This window comes from Desmodus rotundus, chromosome 3 (assembly GCF_022682495.2).
Source record: "Desmodus rotundus isolate HL8 chromosome 3, HLdesRot8A.1, whole genome shotgun sequence".
Taxonomy (NCBI): domain Eukaryota; kingdom Metazoa; phylum Chordata; class Mammalia; order Chiroptera; family Phyllostomidae; genus Desmodus; species Desmodus rotundus.
The window spans coordinates 156,742,848-156,758,546 of record NC_071389.1 but is presented as its reverse complement, the minus strand read 5'-3'; the positions used below and the strand labels follow the sequence as shown (position 1 = coordinate 156,758,546).

Sequence of the window (15,699 nt, the reverse complement as noted above, 5' to 3'; positions counted from 1 at the left end):
CAGCACCGGGTTGTTCTATCAGGTTCCTTTTGTTTCTTTTGTGATGTCTGTTACACTGACCAAAGATTTCTCTCAAATATTTGGTGATCCTTGATTGTTTATGGGACACTAAAATACTTATTGATAACGGAGTGGATGGGTGGTCATAACCTTCCAACTAATGGGTTTCACAAGCAAGAGATCTGGCTATTTCATTCAGGGACTCCCAAACGTCACTACCTCCCAGTCTTTTCTCTTAGGCAACACAAGATTCCAGAAGATGCCTTCTATCTCCCACACTGGAAACAAGCAAGACTGCCAGTGCTTTGATGTATCACCAGAGGTAGAGAATTAGAGGTCTCAACATTTGATTTAATTTCCCCTTCTTTATTCTGTTGTATCCTCTATTCTCATTTGTGCTACAGTTTAATCTGGTTCAACCACTCACTCTAAAGAGTAAGCCGCCAGCTTCTGCCTGAGTAGTATCCGTCTACTACCCTGTTTGGCCAGGAATCCGCAGAATAAACTGCTTTAAAAATGTTTAATCAATTCTATTTATTGACACCACCCCAAATCCTTGCCTTCAGAGATAACGGAAGCCTCCAGAGATCCAAGACAGTCTGAGGTTCTATTGTATGTGAAATGATTTAATTCTTAATTCCATTCTCCCCATGAAAGGTTTAGGTTTCAGCTTTCTTCTAAGAGTTTACCATTCACCTTGTATAGTGACTTTCAAGCTTCTATATTGTGGATTCTCTTATCTGGTGTCTCTTCTCTCTAGTTCTCTTAAGATTTTTCTTTTCATTTCCTTGTCATTTTAGTAGGGTTCTGGGAGAGATTAGAGAATTAAACAGGTGCTCAATCTGCTATGCTTAACTTAAAACCCGTCTTACTGTTTGAATTCATCGTATCTCAAATATGTTTCATGAACCACTAATCCCAAAAGATGTTTCACAAAAACATCTTTTTCTATAACGGAACTCCATGTAGTAAAGGCTCTTAGCTTAGAACCCAGTGCCTGGCAGGCACCCAATTAAAGTTTGATCAATTTATTTCAAAATTAATAAAGCTATAATTAAATTAATATAGTATGTATTTAAAGAAGCACTCCATAAAAAAAATCATGAAAAGGGGATACTTTTATATATAACACCATTATAAACTCTTAGCCCAAAGAGCAAAGTACATAAAGGAGGTTAATATTTTAAAAAGTAGCAAGATGATTCAGTTATCTAGTTCAACTGAAGAATGAAAGTGACATTTCCTTAACAAATTTGCCAAAAGGTATGCTAACCTTTTACAATACTATTAGTAAGGCAACACCATCTTCATTAAATGAAAAAACTGGGTTAAATAGTTCATACAGTTTTCCTAGAGTCATAGATGATTTAGTGGAAAAGCCAGTATAAAACTCAAAGGGCCAACTTCCAGTAAGATTGTCTAGTAGGCCTGAGTATTAACTAATTCATGTTCTACTAATAATTTCTAATCCAGATAAAAGAAGTTCAGAATGTCATATGCTCTATTCATTAGTTTGTGTATAACATAAATAATTTCAGGTAGAAAGTCACATATAAATGTTCAAAGAACAGCCCTTTCCTGCTTCAAAAAACTTGAAGAAATTAAAGTTGTTAAAACTTAGTTCTTCTAAAATCTAGCCAAGCAACCCTAAATAAAGAGACAGACATTTTCTCAAGATGTTCTTTTATAAAAAGAAATTTAAACTATCCTTAGGACACCATGATTCTTGTTCAGTGTAATTGAGTAAATAAAGATGCAATTCCTCTGCACAACTTCCCAGTAACTCTAGCTTCACCTTAACTTTGTTAGTTCTTGCTCAGTCGTGATAGTTTCGTCACTGCCCCTAAATTCTTGGACAATTTACAGGTTCTCTGAGTCTTCTAATAAAGCCAGTTGTTAATATCTAAGAAATCTCATAAGAAATTAGAAAATTAAAGGTTAAAATTCTTAAAGATTCTATGGTTTGTGAACTTTATGAATTTCAGCCTAAAAAAAAAAAAAAAAGGACTGATATCTGTCACATTTCTGAAAGGCAAAATAATCAGTTAGTTGGTCTATTAAGTAGGGAGCAGACACTATACTGTCAAAATGATAATTAATTTTATATTATTAATTTTTTAAATCTCAAAAGTAAAGCCATCAGAATAAGGCAATAATCTGAGTTACAAAGGTTGCAGACAGCCATAAAGTGAGAGGTTTCACGGTGGGTAACAAGAAACTCCAGCATGCTTTAGTATTATTCTGTAGCGAGAAGAGTCACTGGGTATGTTAGCTGTATGATGTTGGCCAAGATATTTCACCTTTTAAAATTGTTTTAAAGTTTATAATTATGAACTATTTTAAACATTACACAAAGTACGCAAAGTGACACCTACAGAGTAGGTGTAATTAATGTTAATATTTAGCCATTTTTACTTACACTGATCTATTTGTCTCCCTCCTTTCACTAGAGGAAGCTACTTTCCTAAAATTAGTGGTATCATTCTCACACTTTTTTATTACTTTAGCTTTCCAAGTTTCAGTTACCTGTTTGTTACACCCATTGATCAGTTACCTTTCATTATCACAGAGTTGTAGCCAAGGGTAATCAAATAAGTACTTAATAACGTTATCACTGTAAAATGCTACATAGAAAACACAATTACTACCCACAAGAAACTTAAAATCTAGGAAAAAAAACACAAAACAACATACTGTATGTCACTGAAGTTAACTCTAAAACCTTGAATTATGTTATGTGCTACTATGAAGGGAAAATGGTCAATTAAATTCTTAATAGTACATATTTTTAAATTACAGAAAATTTCAAATATAAGAGAACATAAAACCAATATCCCAACCTCTGTAATTATTAATTCATGTCTAATGTTAATTTATCTATTACCTGCTCCAGATTATTTTGAAACAAATTTTTGACATCAATTGTATTATTGTGTTTATACATTGTACAATTGTAAATACAATTATTGTATTTATACAGTTGTATCAAATGTATTTATACATTGTATAAATATTTCAGTGTATAACTAAGTCTAAAAGATAAGTGCTCTTTGGGGAAAAAATCCGTAACACTATTAACACAATTTAAAAAAAATTTAAAAACCCCATTAAGCCCTGACTGGGTGGCTCAGTTGATTGGAATGTCAGCCCTGTACACCAAAAGTTTGCAGGTTCGATCCTGAACCAATCGATGTGTCTTTCTAAAGTCTTTCTCTCTCACTTCCTCTCTAAAAATCAATAAACACATCTGCAGGTGAAGATAAAACAAACAAAAAATACCAGTAATTCCTTAATATCAAATACCTAATGTTAGATTCTCCCCAACTGTCCATAAAGTTAAATATTTTACAACATATTACAATATGGGTCCAAATAAGATCTATACATTGTGACTGGGTGAATGTCTCTCTTTTTAAATCCTCACCCAAGGATATGTTATTTTTTTACACTGATTTTAAAGAGAAAGGAAGGACGAGAGACAAACATGGACATGAGAGAGAAACATCATTCAGCTGCCTCCCATACATGCGCCTCCACCCAGGATCCAAACCACAACCCGAGGCATGTGCCCTGACTGGGAATCGAACCCGTGACCTTTTAGTGTACAAGATGATGCTCCAAACAACTAAGTCACATGGCCAGGACTCTCTGTCTCTTAATCTACAGGTTATCCTCCATCCCTATTAAACAACTTGGCATCTTTTTGACTGAAGAAACCAAGCCATTTGTCTAAATTTAGCTTATTGCAGCCTCTTGTTACTTAACATGAATCTCTGCCTCTGTACATCTTATACATTAGTAGTTAGACTAATGAAACGCAGGTTTGTTTTTAGTTTTTTTGGTCTTACTATTGCATATTTATTGTTATATCCTTCCATTAGAGGGTATTTAATGTACGGTTGTCTCTCCTTTTGTGATGCTAACAACCACTGCTGATCACTTCCTAGAACCATTAATCCCATTAGCATAAAAAATGCTAATATTCAAATTCTATATTTATATCTTCAATTAAATTATTTGCGGACATACTTCTAAAAATATTTAACTTGCCTTTACCACCTGTTCGATTATCTTGATACATACTTTCCTTAGGGAAGCAAGACAGATGCTTGGATCTTTCCTTTCACAGATGGACCAGTTTTCACAATGAGTTAACTTTTTAGCATCCTCCAAAATTGACCAATTAGATAGAAAAAGTTTTTTTAATCCTCACCCCAGGATATATTTATTGATTTGAGAGAGAGAGGAAGAGACAGAGAAGAAAAGAGAAACATCAGTGGTTGCTTCCCTGCCACAACCGGGAATCAAACACATGACCTTTTGGTGTACAGGATAGAATGAAGCTCCCACCAACTAAGCCACTCAGCCAGGGCTGACCAATTAGTTTTTATGTTTATTTAAACCTGAGTATTTTCATTAAACTTAATATCTAAATACAAGCTAAATATTTCACCAGGTATATAATGTATTCCAAAGTAGAAAAGAAAAACAAACTGGCCACGTTAGAGGTATTAAACTTACCAAGTAAAAAGCAACATTATGGAAAAACTAAATAGATAATTAGTAAGTATCTAGTACCCAAAAAATGAATCCAAACTCATTCAGTTAAGACATTTCCACATAATTACCTTGATCACCCACTTATAAAAGTAAAATGAGTATTTTACAAGGACTTCAGATATCCAGACGTCTTCACTTAAGTAGACACAACATTAGGTTACAGGCCTTGGACAATGTTAAGCTTCTGGCATGAATAAATTCAACAACTATAAAATTAGCCATTCAGTGTTAAATTAGCTTAGGGTATCCACTAAAAACTTGTTTAGCAATTCAATTCTGAATTGTAAAAACATCTCAAATGCAAATGAATCATAGCTTCTTGTGGTTTTTACTGACTACACTGAAGCACTTTAAGATTTGCCTAGGTTTCTCTCTCTAAAAAGAAGTCCAAGCAACAGATATATACATAAAGAAAATTTTATTAGTCGTAAAACTAAGATCAACATAGTGAGAACAGGCCAAATTATCTAGAGAAAATGTATAACATCATTTAATCTTGAGAAAAATTAAATTTTATATCAGATCCAATAGTTACCAAGTAAATTTTATATCAGATCCTATAGTTACCAAGCAAAGTCTATCCATTAAAAAAGGATGCTAATCCATAGCAATGACAAAGAAAAACAAAGAAATTTGATATCTAAAATTCTTTAACAAAAGAAAAATACTCATCTAATCATTAAGTCCTTTTAATGCAATTTCACTTTAATAGTAAATTATCAAAGGCAGAACATTTATTAATCTGTAAATCTGGAATCTATAGACCTGAGATCATGTTAATTAAATTCAGAAATCACAATAACGTCATCAAACTTGGTATTCATAATGTAAAAAAAATAAGTTGATCATCATTTACTTTTAAGAACAATGAATTCATTCATTCTTTATATCTATAAAGAAATTCATTGCAACCTAACCTGGAAATTAAATGCTCACCTCCTTGCTTACAAACAGTTCATAGTAAGTTGTTCTTTAGAACAGAATGAGCAGGCTGAGCTCCAAGGAGGAGTCACAAGACACTATTGTGCCATTTTTCCCAGAATCTGCCCCAAATGATTCCTGTATTGGAGAACTATGTACTAGATAAGAACAAAAGACAGTATATTGAATATTTAACTGCTCATATAGATAAATAAATAAAAGGTGCTTTATTCCAAAACAAAGTTTCAAATTAGAAGTGTGGCTACAGGCCAAACCACCACTTCCTCTGGCAATGTGAATTAACTTCTCACAGTCACAAACTTCCCTGCTACTACAGTTACTGGTCCACTAGGTTAGCTTATCCCCTCTCCCCTAAGTTCTTCCGCACTAATGAGTGGAGTAAGACCATAATGTATGTAGGTTGCTTGGCACCAAGTAATTGAAAAATATCCTTTTCTTCTTTGCCTTTCTCTTTCGCTCACTTACTCATGCACTCTCCCCTTCCCTTCCTCCAAGCTTAGCATAAAATCAAAATGGGCAGGGAAAAGCATAAATGATTCCATGAAAGCAGTTTGCACAGGATTTAACAGAATGTACAGAGCTCAACAGAGTCCTATGCATGACTATTTTCCAAACCAAAATGTTACTAGTAAGAACTATAACACAAGCACTAAAGGGAGAAACCAAAAAAAGTAGAAAACAAAAGTAAAAAGCCACTTACTATGCATCTTCAAGTCATAAAACTTTGCACTTAGTAGATCTTCTCCTGTGATTTTTTTTCTGTAAACATCAAAAAAGAGGTGAAATAATTAAGAGGAAACTGCCATTTTGGTCCTTTATTATCAATTCCCTGCCTACCAAAATGAAATTTATTAAGCACTGAGTTTTAAATTCTAGCAAGGAAGAATAGCTAGTTGCAGTTCCCCATTCCAGTGACTGACAGTGGAGGTTTACGACCAAGAAACAAAATACCATTGCAATCCCTTTCTCTAGAACTGGCAGAAATTATCACAAAGAAAGGGTGTCTGTCAGGGTTTTACTGCTTTAGAAGGGACAAGCAACACTGAATGGACACTGTTGAAGTGCTGAAGGGATTAGGCATATACAGTAAACATAAGACTGAATGGTAGGAATGCTAAAAAATTTCCAAAAGACTCTGAAAAAAATATACTATAAATACCCAATAGCTGAAAGACTTTCCACCTTCTGAGAAATCATTTAAGGGTCTGACTTGATGGGCAAAGCAAATTTCCGATTTGTATGTTATTTCTGTACAGCATCCCCCTCCCATAAATCCCTGAGAAAAAGCAGTTAAGCATGTGGACTGCCTCAGCTGTGTTAGACAGACCCACTGTATGACCCTGTTATAGGTCATATAGTGATGACCACTGCACTCTCAGCAAGAGCCAAGAGAACTGGGGCAATTCTGAGAAAGCACAAAAATACACATCCATGACACTGTCACAATCAGTGCGATAGGAGCTATATTAAGAATGAAGTTGGCAAAGGTAATTCTTAATTATGCCTGGGAAAAATGTGCTACTATCTGCCATGTAAACACATGCATGAATGAAAACTGACTCAGATACAGTTAAAAGGAAATGTAAATAAAATCTGCTCTAATGCAGTTAACACAAGTTTATAGGTGGGCTCTTGTACTGGGTGTTTCATGAATCCCTTAAAAGCATACACAAAGTTTTGTCTGTCACTATGTTTTATAACATGATTTTCTGGGAGAAGGTGTCTACAGTTTCCTTCAGATTCTTAAAGAAGTCCATAACTTCCCAAAAATTAAGATCTAGAGAGCTATAGTGTTATAAATTAGTGGCATCATTCAATAAATCTCAGAGACTACTGTCAATTATTTTGGTAACTAAATTTATTCTCTTAAGAAATTAGTATTCTGATGAAGTGAACTAATGAATTATAGATTTAATTATGAATTTGACAGTATACTGACTTAACCATACAACTTTTGGACAGCTCTAAATATATTTCAGATGAAAATGCACTTAAATTTTGTAAGTACCACAAGTTATTTTATGTCTTAATAATAAATTTCCAGTACATTACTAACTCAGGTAAGAGATATGTTAGATACCTATTAAACTTGAGTACTAAGCACTCTATTTCTAGGCAATTATGCTTCAACAATAGGAATTAAACAAATCCAAACATGTTAAATATTTTAAAAACAAACATTTGTTACAGTAGATAGCAAGTGCCTGCTACAATACAAAGAAGCAAAATGAGGAAGATAATAAGTACTTTAAATAACTGTCTCATGAATAGTGAATTAAATCATCGGTTACTTTTTACTGCTTGTTCATAAAGACTAAAGCAGTGCTACTCAAAAATATGGTCTGAGCACCACTGCTTATCCATTGCTGGCTGCGGTATGTACAAAAATGAGTGAGCATTCATAGAATTTAACAAAAACTTTACACTGTTGTGACACTTTATTTTACAAAAAATATCAATCTAAAACCAGATTTGGATAAAAACTAAGAAAATCAATTTATCAAAGATAGAGCTCAAATTATATTCTCAGGATCAGATTTCTGGTCCTCCCTTCAATTATCAAGTATATGCTTTAAAAAAAGCAATTAAATACATTTAAACCACACATCATTTTTTTTAAGCACTCATTTTTTTTTTTTACCAGCTACTTTCTGGTTCTATACCTTTTGACTCCACTTCTTAAGTTCATTACTAACCTCATACAGGTTTTAGAATTTTCATAACTGAAGAGCTGTTTCTTAAAAGAGTTTTCATTTATCTTGTCTTTTGTTTCTCTCAACTGTCTTTGTACTTGAACCTAAGAGAAAAGCAAAATTACCTATTTAGAGTGATAATCTAGCATCACAAATGATAACCTATCAATTTTCCCTTGAAAAGATAAAAAAATTAAAGAAACAAAATTGTCTGAATGAAACTCTAGCCCAAGTGCATATGCTTATTCATTCAGGCACGCTAAACCATAAACTGAGTATCTATGCTAAGCTCTGGGAAATCAAGAGTGGGAGACAGGCACCGGAACAGAGTAAGTGCTCATAGTAGAGATATAAGCACAGATCGGACGCACTGACTGAAAATTAACTCTAGAAAAGACTTTAACAAGTAAATGATTTATGAGTTGGTCTTAGAGAATGAGTAAAATTTGTCTAAAAAAATTACTCTTAAGTTAAGAAAAAAAAACACAGAAGCCAGTGCAGATGGGAAGATTAGTGGGCTATGAAGTTGATGTAAAGTATTAGGACAAGATTATAAAGCACCATGAATAATGAAATAATTCTACAGGACTAAGAATAAGTGAGGTTTTTAAAGCAAGTGAAAGAGATGATCAAATTTGTTTTTTAGGATTCATTGTGGCAGTGATGTGAAGAATGAAGCAGTTCAGGAAAGACTATAAAAGCCAGGAAAGGAAACTCGGAGAAAGCTCTTAGAATGCATGGTCAAGATTTCCACTGAGAAAATAGTGACTGGCCACATGTGGCTCCTGAGCACTTGCAGTGTGGCCAGTCTGAATTGAGACACACTGTAAGTGAAAAATACACCCAGGATTTCAAAGACTTAGAACAAGAAAATGGAAAAATCTCTCAATGATAATAATTTTTAAATATTACATGTTGAAATAACATAGTAGATGTTAGATTAAATAAATTATATTACAAAAAAAATTGTTTTTGTTTTTACTCTTTTAATATGGCTATTAAAAGATTTTTTAAAAGATTTTACTTATTTGTTTTTAGAGAGAGGGGAAGGGAGGAAGAGAGTGTATGAAACTTCGATGTGAGAGAGAAATATCAATTGGTTGCCTCTCATATGTACCCTAACCAGGGACTGAACTTGCAAGCCAGGCACGTGCCCTGACCAGGATTCGAACTGGCGACCTTTCAGTTTGCAGGACAACACACAACTAACTGAGCCACACCGGTCTATTGGCTATTAAAATTTTTAAATTACACAGTGGTTTGTATGTTTCTATTGGCAGAACTGGTCCAGATGGCAGCATGAGAGCCTACAAAGAGTTAACAGCAGAGGCATGGGAAAGGACCAAATTTAAGACACTGAGCAAAAGGAAGAGGCAAAGATGGGGCAGAGAGAAAAACATGAAAAACACCCTGATGACTTTTGGATTTGTTAATGTTTAGATTCCTTTTGTATTATAGATGGAGATATCTAACAAGTGGTTGAAAACACAAGTCTAAGGAAAAAGATCTAGGCTAATGATAGAACTTTAAAGACAAGTTAGGGAGAAAGTATAACTAGAGAATTGAAAGGAAAATCGTAAAAGGCAGGGTTACCCAATGTCTGGACCTGTGGACCAGTACTGGTCCACGCTGTTAGGAACTGGGCCTCACAGCCAGAGATGAGCTTGAATGTAATGCACCTGAATAATCACTATACCATCCCCACCCCCGACCCCAACCCTAGAAAAATTGTCTTGCACGAAATTGGTTCCCAATGCCAAAAAGGTTGGGGACTGCTGCAAGGAGTTCCAATGATTTAAGAAGAGGTAAGGGGAGCCCCAACCAGGTTGCTCATTGGTTAGTGTCCTCCCAAAATGCCAATGTTTCGAGTTTGACTCCCAGTCAGGGCACATATAAGAAACAAGCAATGAATGCATAAATAAATGAAACAACAATGGAACAACAAATTGATGTTTCTTTCACTCTCTCAAATCAATAATTTAAAAAAGCTAAGGAGGGCAGGGAGGTGGGAAAGAAGATTATAAAGGTCAGATAAGTAAAACAAACACATACATAACAAATACTTACATACATACCCATAAGAGAAGTATAATCTAGAAGCCAAAGGAGTAAAAGCACTCAACAGCATTATATGCAGAAATGATGGGATTGGCCAGTCAGAAGATGATTCTGGCCCTTAGTGAGGACAGTTTTAGTAGGACAAACTGACAGAGGTCAATGTTCAATGGAACTGGGAACTGAGAAAATGAAGTAACTAAGCAAGTGTAGATGTCTCATTCAAGTTCAGTTGTAAAAGGAAAAGGATAATAAAGTGAAAAGTCAAAAGAAGATACTGAGAGTACATACGTCGATAATGTCATATATAAGAAATACGTTTCAAGTTTGACAAATTTAGATTAACAGTGCACCAAAATTTTAAGTACAAATACTATTAATAAAATAAATTTTTTTTATTCCAAGCAACAGTACAAAATTTTACAGGAAAATATCTTTGGACATTAGCTCATGTTAATGAATCATTAGCAACATAACATATAGTCTAGAAGAACAGAGAACATGTCTTTCAGAGAAGTCATGCTTCAATTTAGATTATAATGTAACACACTGATATCTTTTCTCCAAGATTATGCTAATTTGCATAGATGTCCACACTTACACAATTACAACAAACAAAATCATTTTACATTGTGTCTTTTTATTTGAGTTGCAGTCTTCTTTGTACATCGAGACACATCTATTAAAAACCTACCAAAACAAAGTACAAATAAATAAAATGAGACCATCTAATTCTTAAAATAGTCGCATTCCATATCCCTTCCTACTCACACAGAGAGCAAACAAGTTTACAGTCAACTTACAGTACTACCTGGGAACAGTTTGTTTTCCCCATCAATGGCATCATTTATATATATATATTTTTTTGAGTATTCTCATTTTTCGCTCTTTATCATTTGTAACTTATTAAGAGATACTGCAAGAAATCTCTTTCTTAAAGACAAATACCATATGACTTCACTTATATGTGGAATCTAATGAACAAAGTAAACAAAACAGAAACACACTCACAGATACAGAGAACAGACCGACAGCTGTCTGAAAGGAGGGAGGTTGAGGGGCTGAGTGAAAGAGGTGAAGGAATTAAGAAAAAAAATCATAAGACACAGACAACAGTGTGGCGACTGCGAGAGGAAAATGGAAATGGGGGCAGGTAAGAAGAGGGTAAAGGGGGATAAACAGTGATAAAAGGAGACTTGACTTTGGATGGTGAATACATAATGCAACAATCATATATTATAGAATTGTGCACTTAAAACCTATATAATTCTATTAACCATCACCCCAATAAAATCAGTAAAATTTTAATTAACTTGCTCTTAAAAACTGTCAAGGTCATAGGAAAAAAAAAAAGCCTGAGAAAATGTTCCAGATTGAAAGGGATGAGACATGATAAATGATTGCAACACATGAGCAAAGACTTTCTTTTGCTATAAGGGACACTGTTGGAACAAATAACAGCATCTGGCTAAAATATATAAATTATAAAAATAAGTCTCTTCCTTATGCAGTTTACTTAACCACTTACTGTCCTTTTCTCTTTTAACCTTTTACTCATTAACTCAGGAATATTTTCCAATTTCTTTTTTCTTTTATTTGTAAGCCAAAAATGTGCATACAAATCATAATCACAGTTCACAATAATGAACACCAATGAGGTATGCACCGTGCATGCATCTCACAGACGCGATTAACATTAAGCATTACAATAAAATTACACTGAATAAAAGAATAGAGTCATCTGCCTATGCCAACCTTGAAACTCTAAGAAGTCTCTCTCAAGATTTCCACAAACCTCCTTATCTTTCTCTAATTAAACTCTTTTTCCTTCAAGGAAGCACCAGAATTTAAGAACAAAGACACCCTTTTACATTTAATTTTACCAACTTCATCTCCTCAACATTATGTTTTCTTTTATGAAAGCATACCTTTCAGACATTTTGGACTTCAGGTTTTTAGGGGATTGGTCTTTGAATCTAACAGTCCATTTCAAATATTTTTTTAATTAAAAAATGTATTCAAGACACTATCCAATTAATCAATAGATTCAGACATCCTTACACTAACAATATTCTAAAACTTGGAATATTCTCTAACTAAGACTTAATGTGAAACTGCTTTTAGAGATATGACACACTTTCTGGAAAAAATATGACTACGATGAGCATGTCCTCTTTAGGGGGCAAAGTAAAAAAAAGAGCCAGAATTTCTGAATCCTTGTAGAAAAGTCTGAGTTTTTCATGCTGCAGAAGAATGATAATCATATATTAAACCTAAAGTTGAACAAGTTACAAATTTACTCAAACTGGAAATCTTTTAAAACTGAAGTAAGTTTATACTGTTAACATTGCAAAATTAAAATATAAGCCTTACCTTAACACAGCCTTCCAATGCGCTGACTTTAAACACTGCCTGGAAAGGTTTCCGGTCAATAGGGCATGAAGCCAATGTCTGAAAATTGATTAACAAAATAAGACTTGAGAAACATTTCCTTGGAATAAATGAAAATTAATCTATAACAAACCTATTTATGATAAACTTTCCACTGGAACAGGAAACAGAAAAATATTTTTTCTTCTTTTAAGGGTGAAGATGAAAAACTTTCCCCCTGTATCATGCCACAGAGTAATAAATCTTCAATTTGTGTAATTCATTCAAGTATTTATTGAGCATCTACTATATTCTAGGTAAGTGGAATACGACGATGAAGAGAGAGATCTCTGTTATCAAGATAATACCTATTCAGACCTGCTGGTCCAGTTGAGAACTACTGGGATAATGAAAAGAGAGCTGGGCTGAATTGAAATCAGTAGCTCTGTGATCTAAAGCTCTTGGGCAACTTGCTATCGGCTGTAAAAGGAATGGCTTGTACAGGTCCCTTACAGATTTTAATATTCTATGACAATATTGTCTCCCCAAATTAATTATTTTAAATAGGCAGTTAAACCAGCAATAAATTTTTTTAAAGATATGAAGAAAATGAAGGATTCCTCCACTCCCTCCCCCCAGCCTCCTAGATGCCTTCTGCAGAGTATCATATTTTGCCATGTACAATGCACACTTTTTGCCCGCATTTTGAGGGAGAAATAAGGATGCACACTACACATGGTTAATACTAATTCCCTATCTATATAAATGTTTTTAATTCTTTCATTTATGCTCATGTGTTAAGTGTAATCCTAGAAAGCAATAACGATATTTGTATGCAAAATAATACCCTGGAATATGATAATCAGTTTTGTTTTTAAATATAAATAAATGACTCAATTAAAAAATTTAAATGCAAGATTTTTTTCCCTGAAAGTTTGGGTCAAAAATGTGGGTGTGCATTATACATGGAAGCATATTACACATGGCAAAATACGGTAGTTCCTTATATATCTTTTCGGAGATAACCAATGAGAATGTATGTATATGTATTTTTAATATAAAATAGATTATAATTAATCCACATGAACTGAATTTTGTTTCTTAGTTATTTATCTTAGTTTGTACTACCACTTCAGAGCTGCCTCATTCTTAATAGTGTGGTATGCCATAGTTTTAATTTTACATTTCCTCATTTGAGTTAGGTTGAACATATTTTCATATTTTTATAAGCTTTCAAATTGCATTAGAAAAAACTGTCTATTCATGCCCTCTGCCTAGCTTTTTTTTTATTAGGTTGCTGGTCCTTTTCAAATGGAATTGCAAGCATTCTTCATAGACTAAGAAAAATTGTCCTTTAATCATTCTGTGATCTAAACCAACTTTATTTTCATCTAAATATATTTCCTATACCTTAAAAATTGATGTGAATCAACTATAATTAAAGAGTTTCTCTGAGTCCTGCCCAGGTAGTTCAGTTGGTTAGAGTGTTGTCCCGATACACCAAGATTGCGGGTTCAATCCCCCCATCAGGGCACACACAAGAATCAAGCAATGGATGCATAAATAAGGGGAACAACAAATTGATGTTTTCCTCTCTCTAAAATCATGTTTTTAAAGAATTTCTCTGATAATACTATCAAACATTTGTATAGGAATGGGTTTATATTATCTGAACAATTTAAGATGGAGTTGTCTACCAGAACAGAAGAATAGATCCTATAGCCTATGACAAAAATACTAAAAGGTGGTATGATTAACATCTATGGTTTAATAATAACTCAAAAAGTCAAACAGGATTTTAACAATTTAATAGTAATAGCCTAAAAGACCACAGATAGTAATGAAATTCTGATAAGATCTTATATTCCCTAGTGAAAAACTGTTGTGATTTTTACCACTCTGGACTTTGGTTCATATCGATATGCTTGTACAAGTGCAAGTAGGTCAGGCTATGTGAGGCCACTGATTATATATTTTCACAAAGCTTGCAACTCACTTTGGAGCAGCCAAAATATAAACTAAGTTATTTTTATTACTCTGTTAAAGTTAAGTAAGTAAGCCTTGATAAAATGCTTTACCACATCTGAATTAGGAAATGTGACCTTACTATATATTAAATCAGTTCAGATGACAGAAGCCAGCTCAGCTTACTTTTAAGTACTATGGATTTAAGACACTGCTACTTTCCCCACAGAAAACTTGACCTTACACTTTACTACAAGTAGTGACAAAGGTGTCCACATCTTTTTAATAATGCACTGCCAAGACCAATTCTAGTTCAAAGAACTCAACATCATGATTATGTGGTTGTGTTTACCACATTAGCATTTACCGTATGTAATTCTCAGTCTAGCAGTTAATACATTTATAATTCAAAAGAATAAGTAAAAACTTTCAAGTACTCATTTTTATGAAGTTTCAAAATACATTTTAATGTCTATTAAAGGTAAATTTTGATAAACATTCCTGAAAAGGTAAAATAATAAATGAAAGTGTGTTTCCTTCAATGTTTTTTTAAAAACTACTAAGACAATGTGTAGAAACTCTGGATTTACATTGTACTTTCATATCTTATCACTGGGTGTAACCCTGTGCAAGTTACATAGCCCCCTGTGTCTCAGTTACCTTACTAGTGAAAATGGGGTTAATAATATAACTTGTTTCTAAAGTACTTATGGGAAAAAAGGAATTAAAATTCTTAGAAGAGTGTGTGATATACACTAAGTATTGTATAAACTCCATCAACTAGGTATACTGGACTAACAAAAAAAGCCTGGCCCACTATCAGAAAGATAACCCTCACTGTGATGTACGAGTTATATACCCACGTGAGAGACGTGAGTTCTTCGTGACTTTTTGTTGGACTTGCAAAAGTTCATGACATATAAAAACTAAAGTTTGTCATTTTATTATATCTATTCCAATATGTAATACTTACTAAGATACAAAGAAAGCCATTCTCTGTGTTCAAAAAATGTATTCTATCTCAGATGCACTGAATCTTTCAAAAACTCTGAAATTACACTGTCCCACTTTCTTACTAAATTTCCTCTGTTGACATCAGCTAAATGGCACTTAT

The 15,699-nt window shown here is 33.6% G+C and overlaps 1 protein-coding gene across 6 annotated transcripts in view; it reads right to left on the bottom strand.

Annotated features, from left to right (window-relative positions):
- The window catches only part of SCAF11 (SR-related CTD associated factor 11), a 70,313-nt gene that overhangs the window by 15,630 nt on the left and 38,984 nt on the right, over positions 1 to 15,699 (bottom strand). For all 6 annotated transcript variants that reach the window (XM_024575742.4, XM_024575744.4, XM_024575743.3 and 3 more), the window contains 3 exons: positions 12,624 to 12,701; positions 8,199 to 8,299; positions 6,203 to 6,261 (listed from right to left, as the gene is read on the bottom strand). In XM_024575742.4, coding sequence (XP_024431510.2) covers positions 6,203 to 6,261; positions 8,199 to 8,299; positions 12,624 to 12,701 — 238 coding nt within the window. The remainder of the gene's footprint in view (positions 1 to 6,202; positions 6,262 to 8,198; positions 8,300 to 12,623; positions 12,702 to 15,699) is intronic.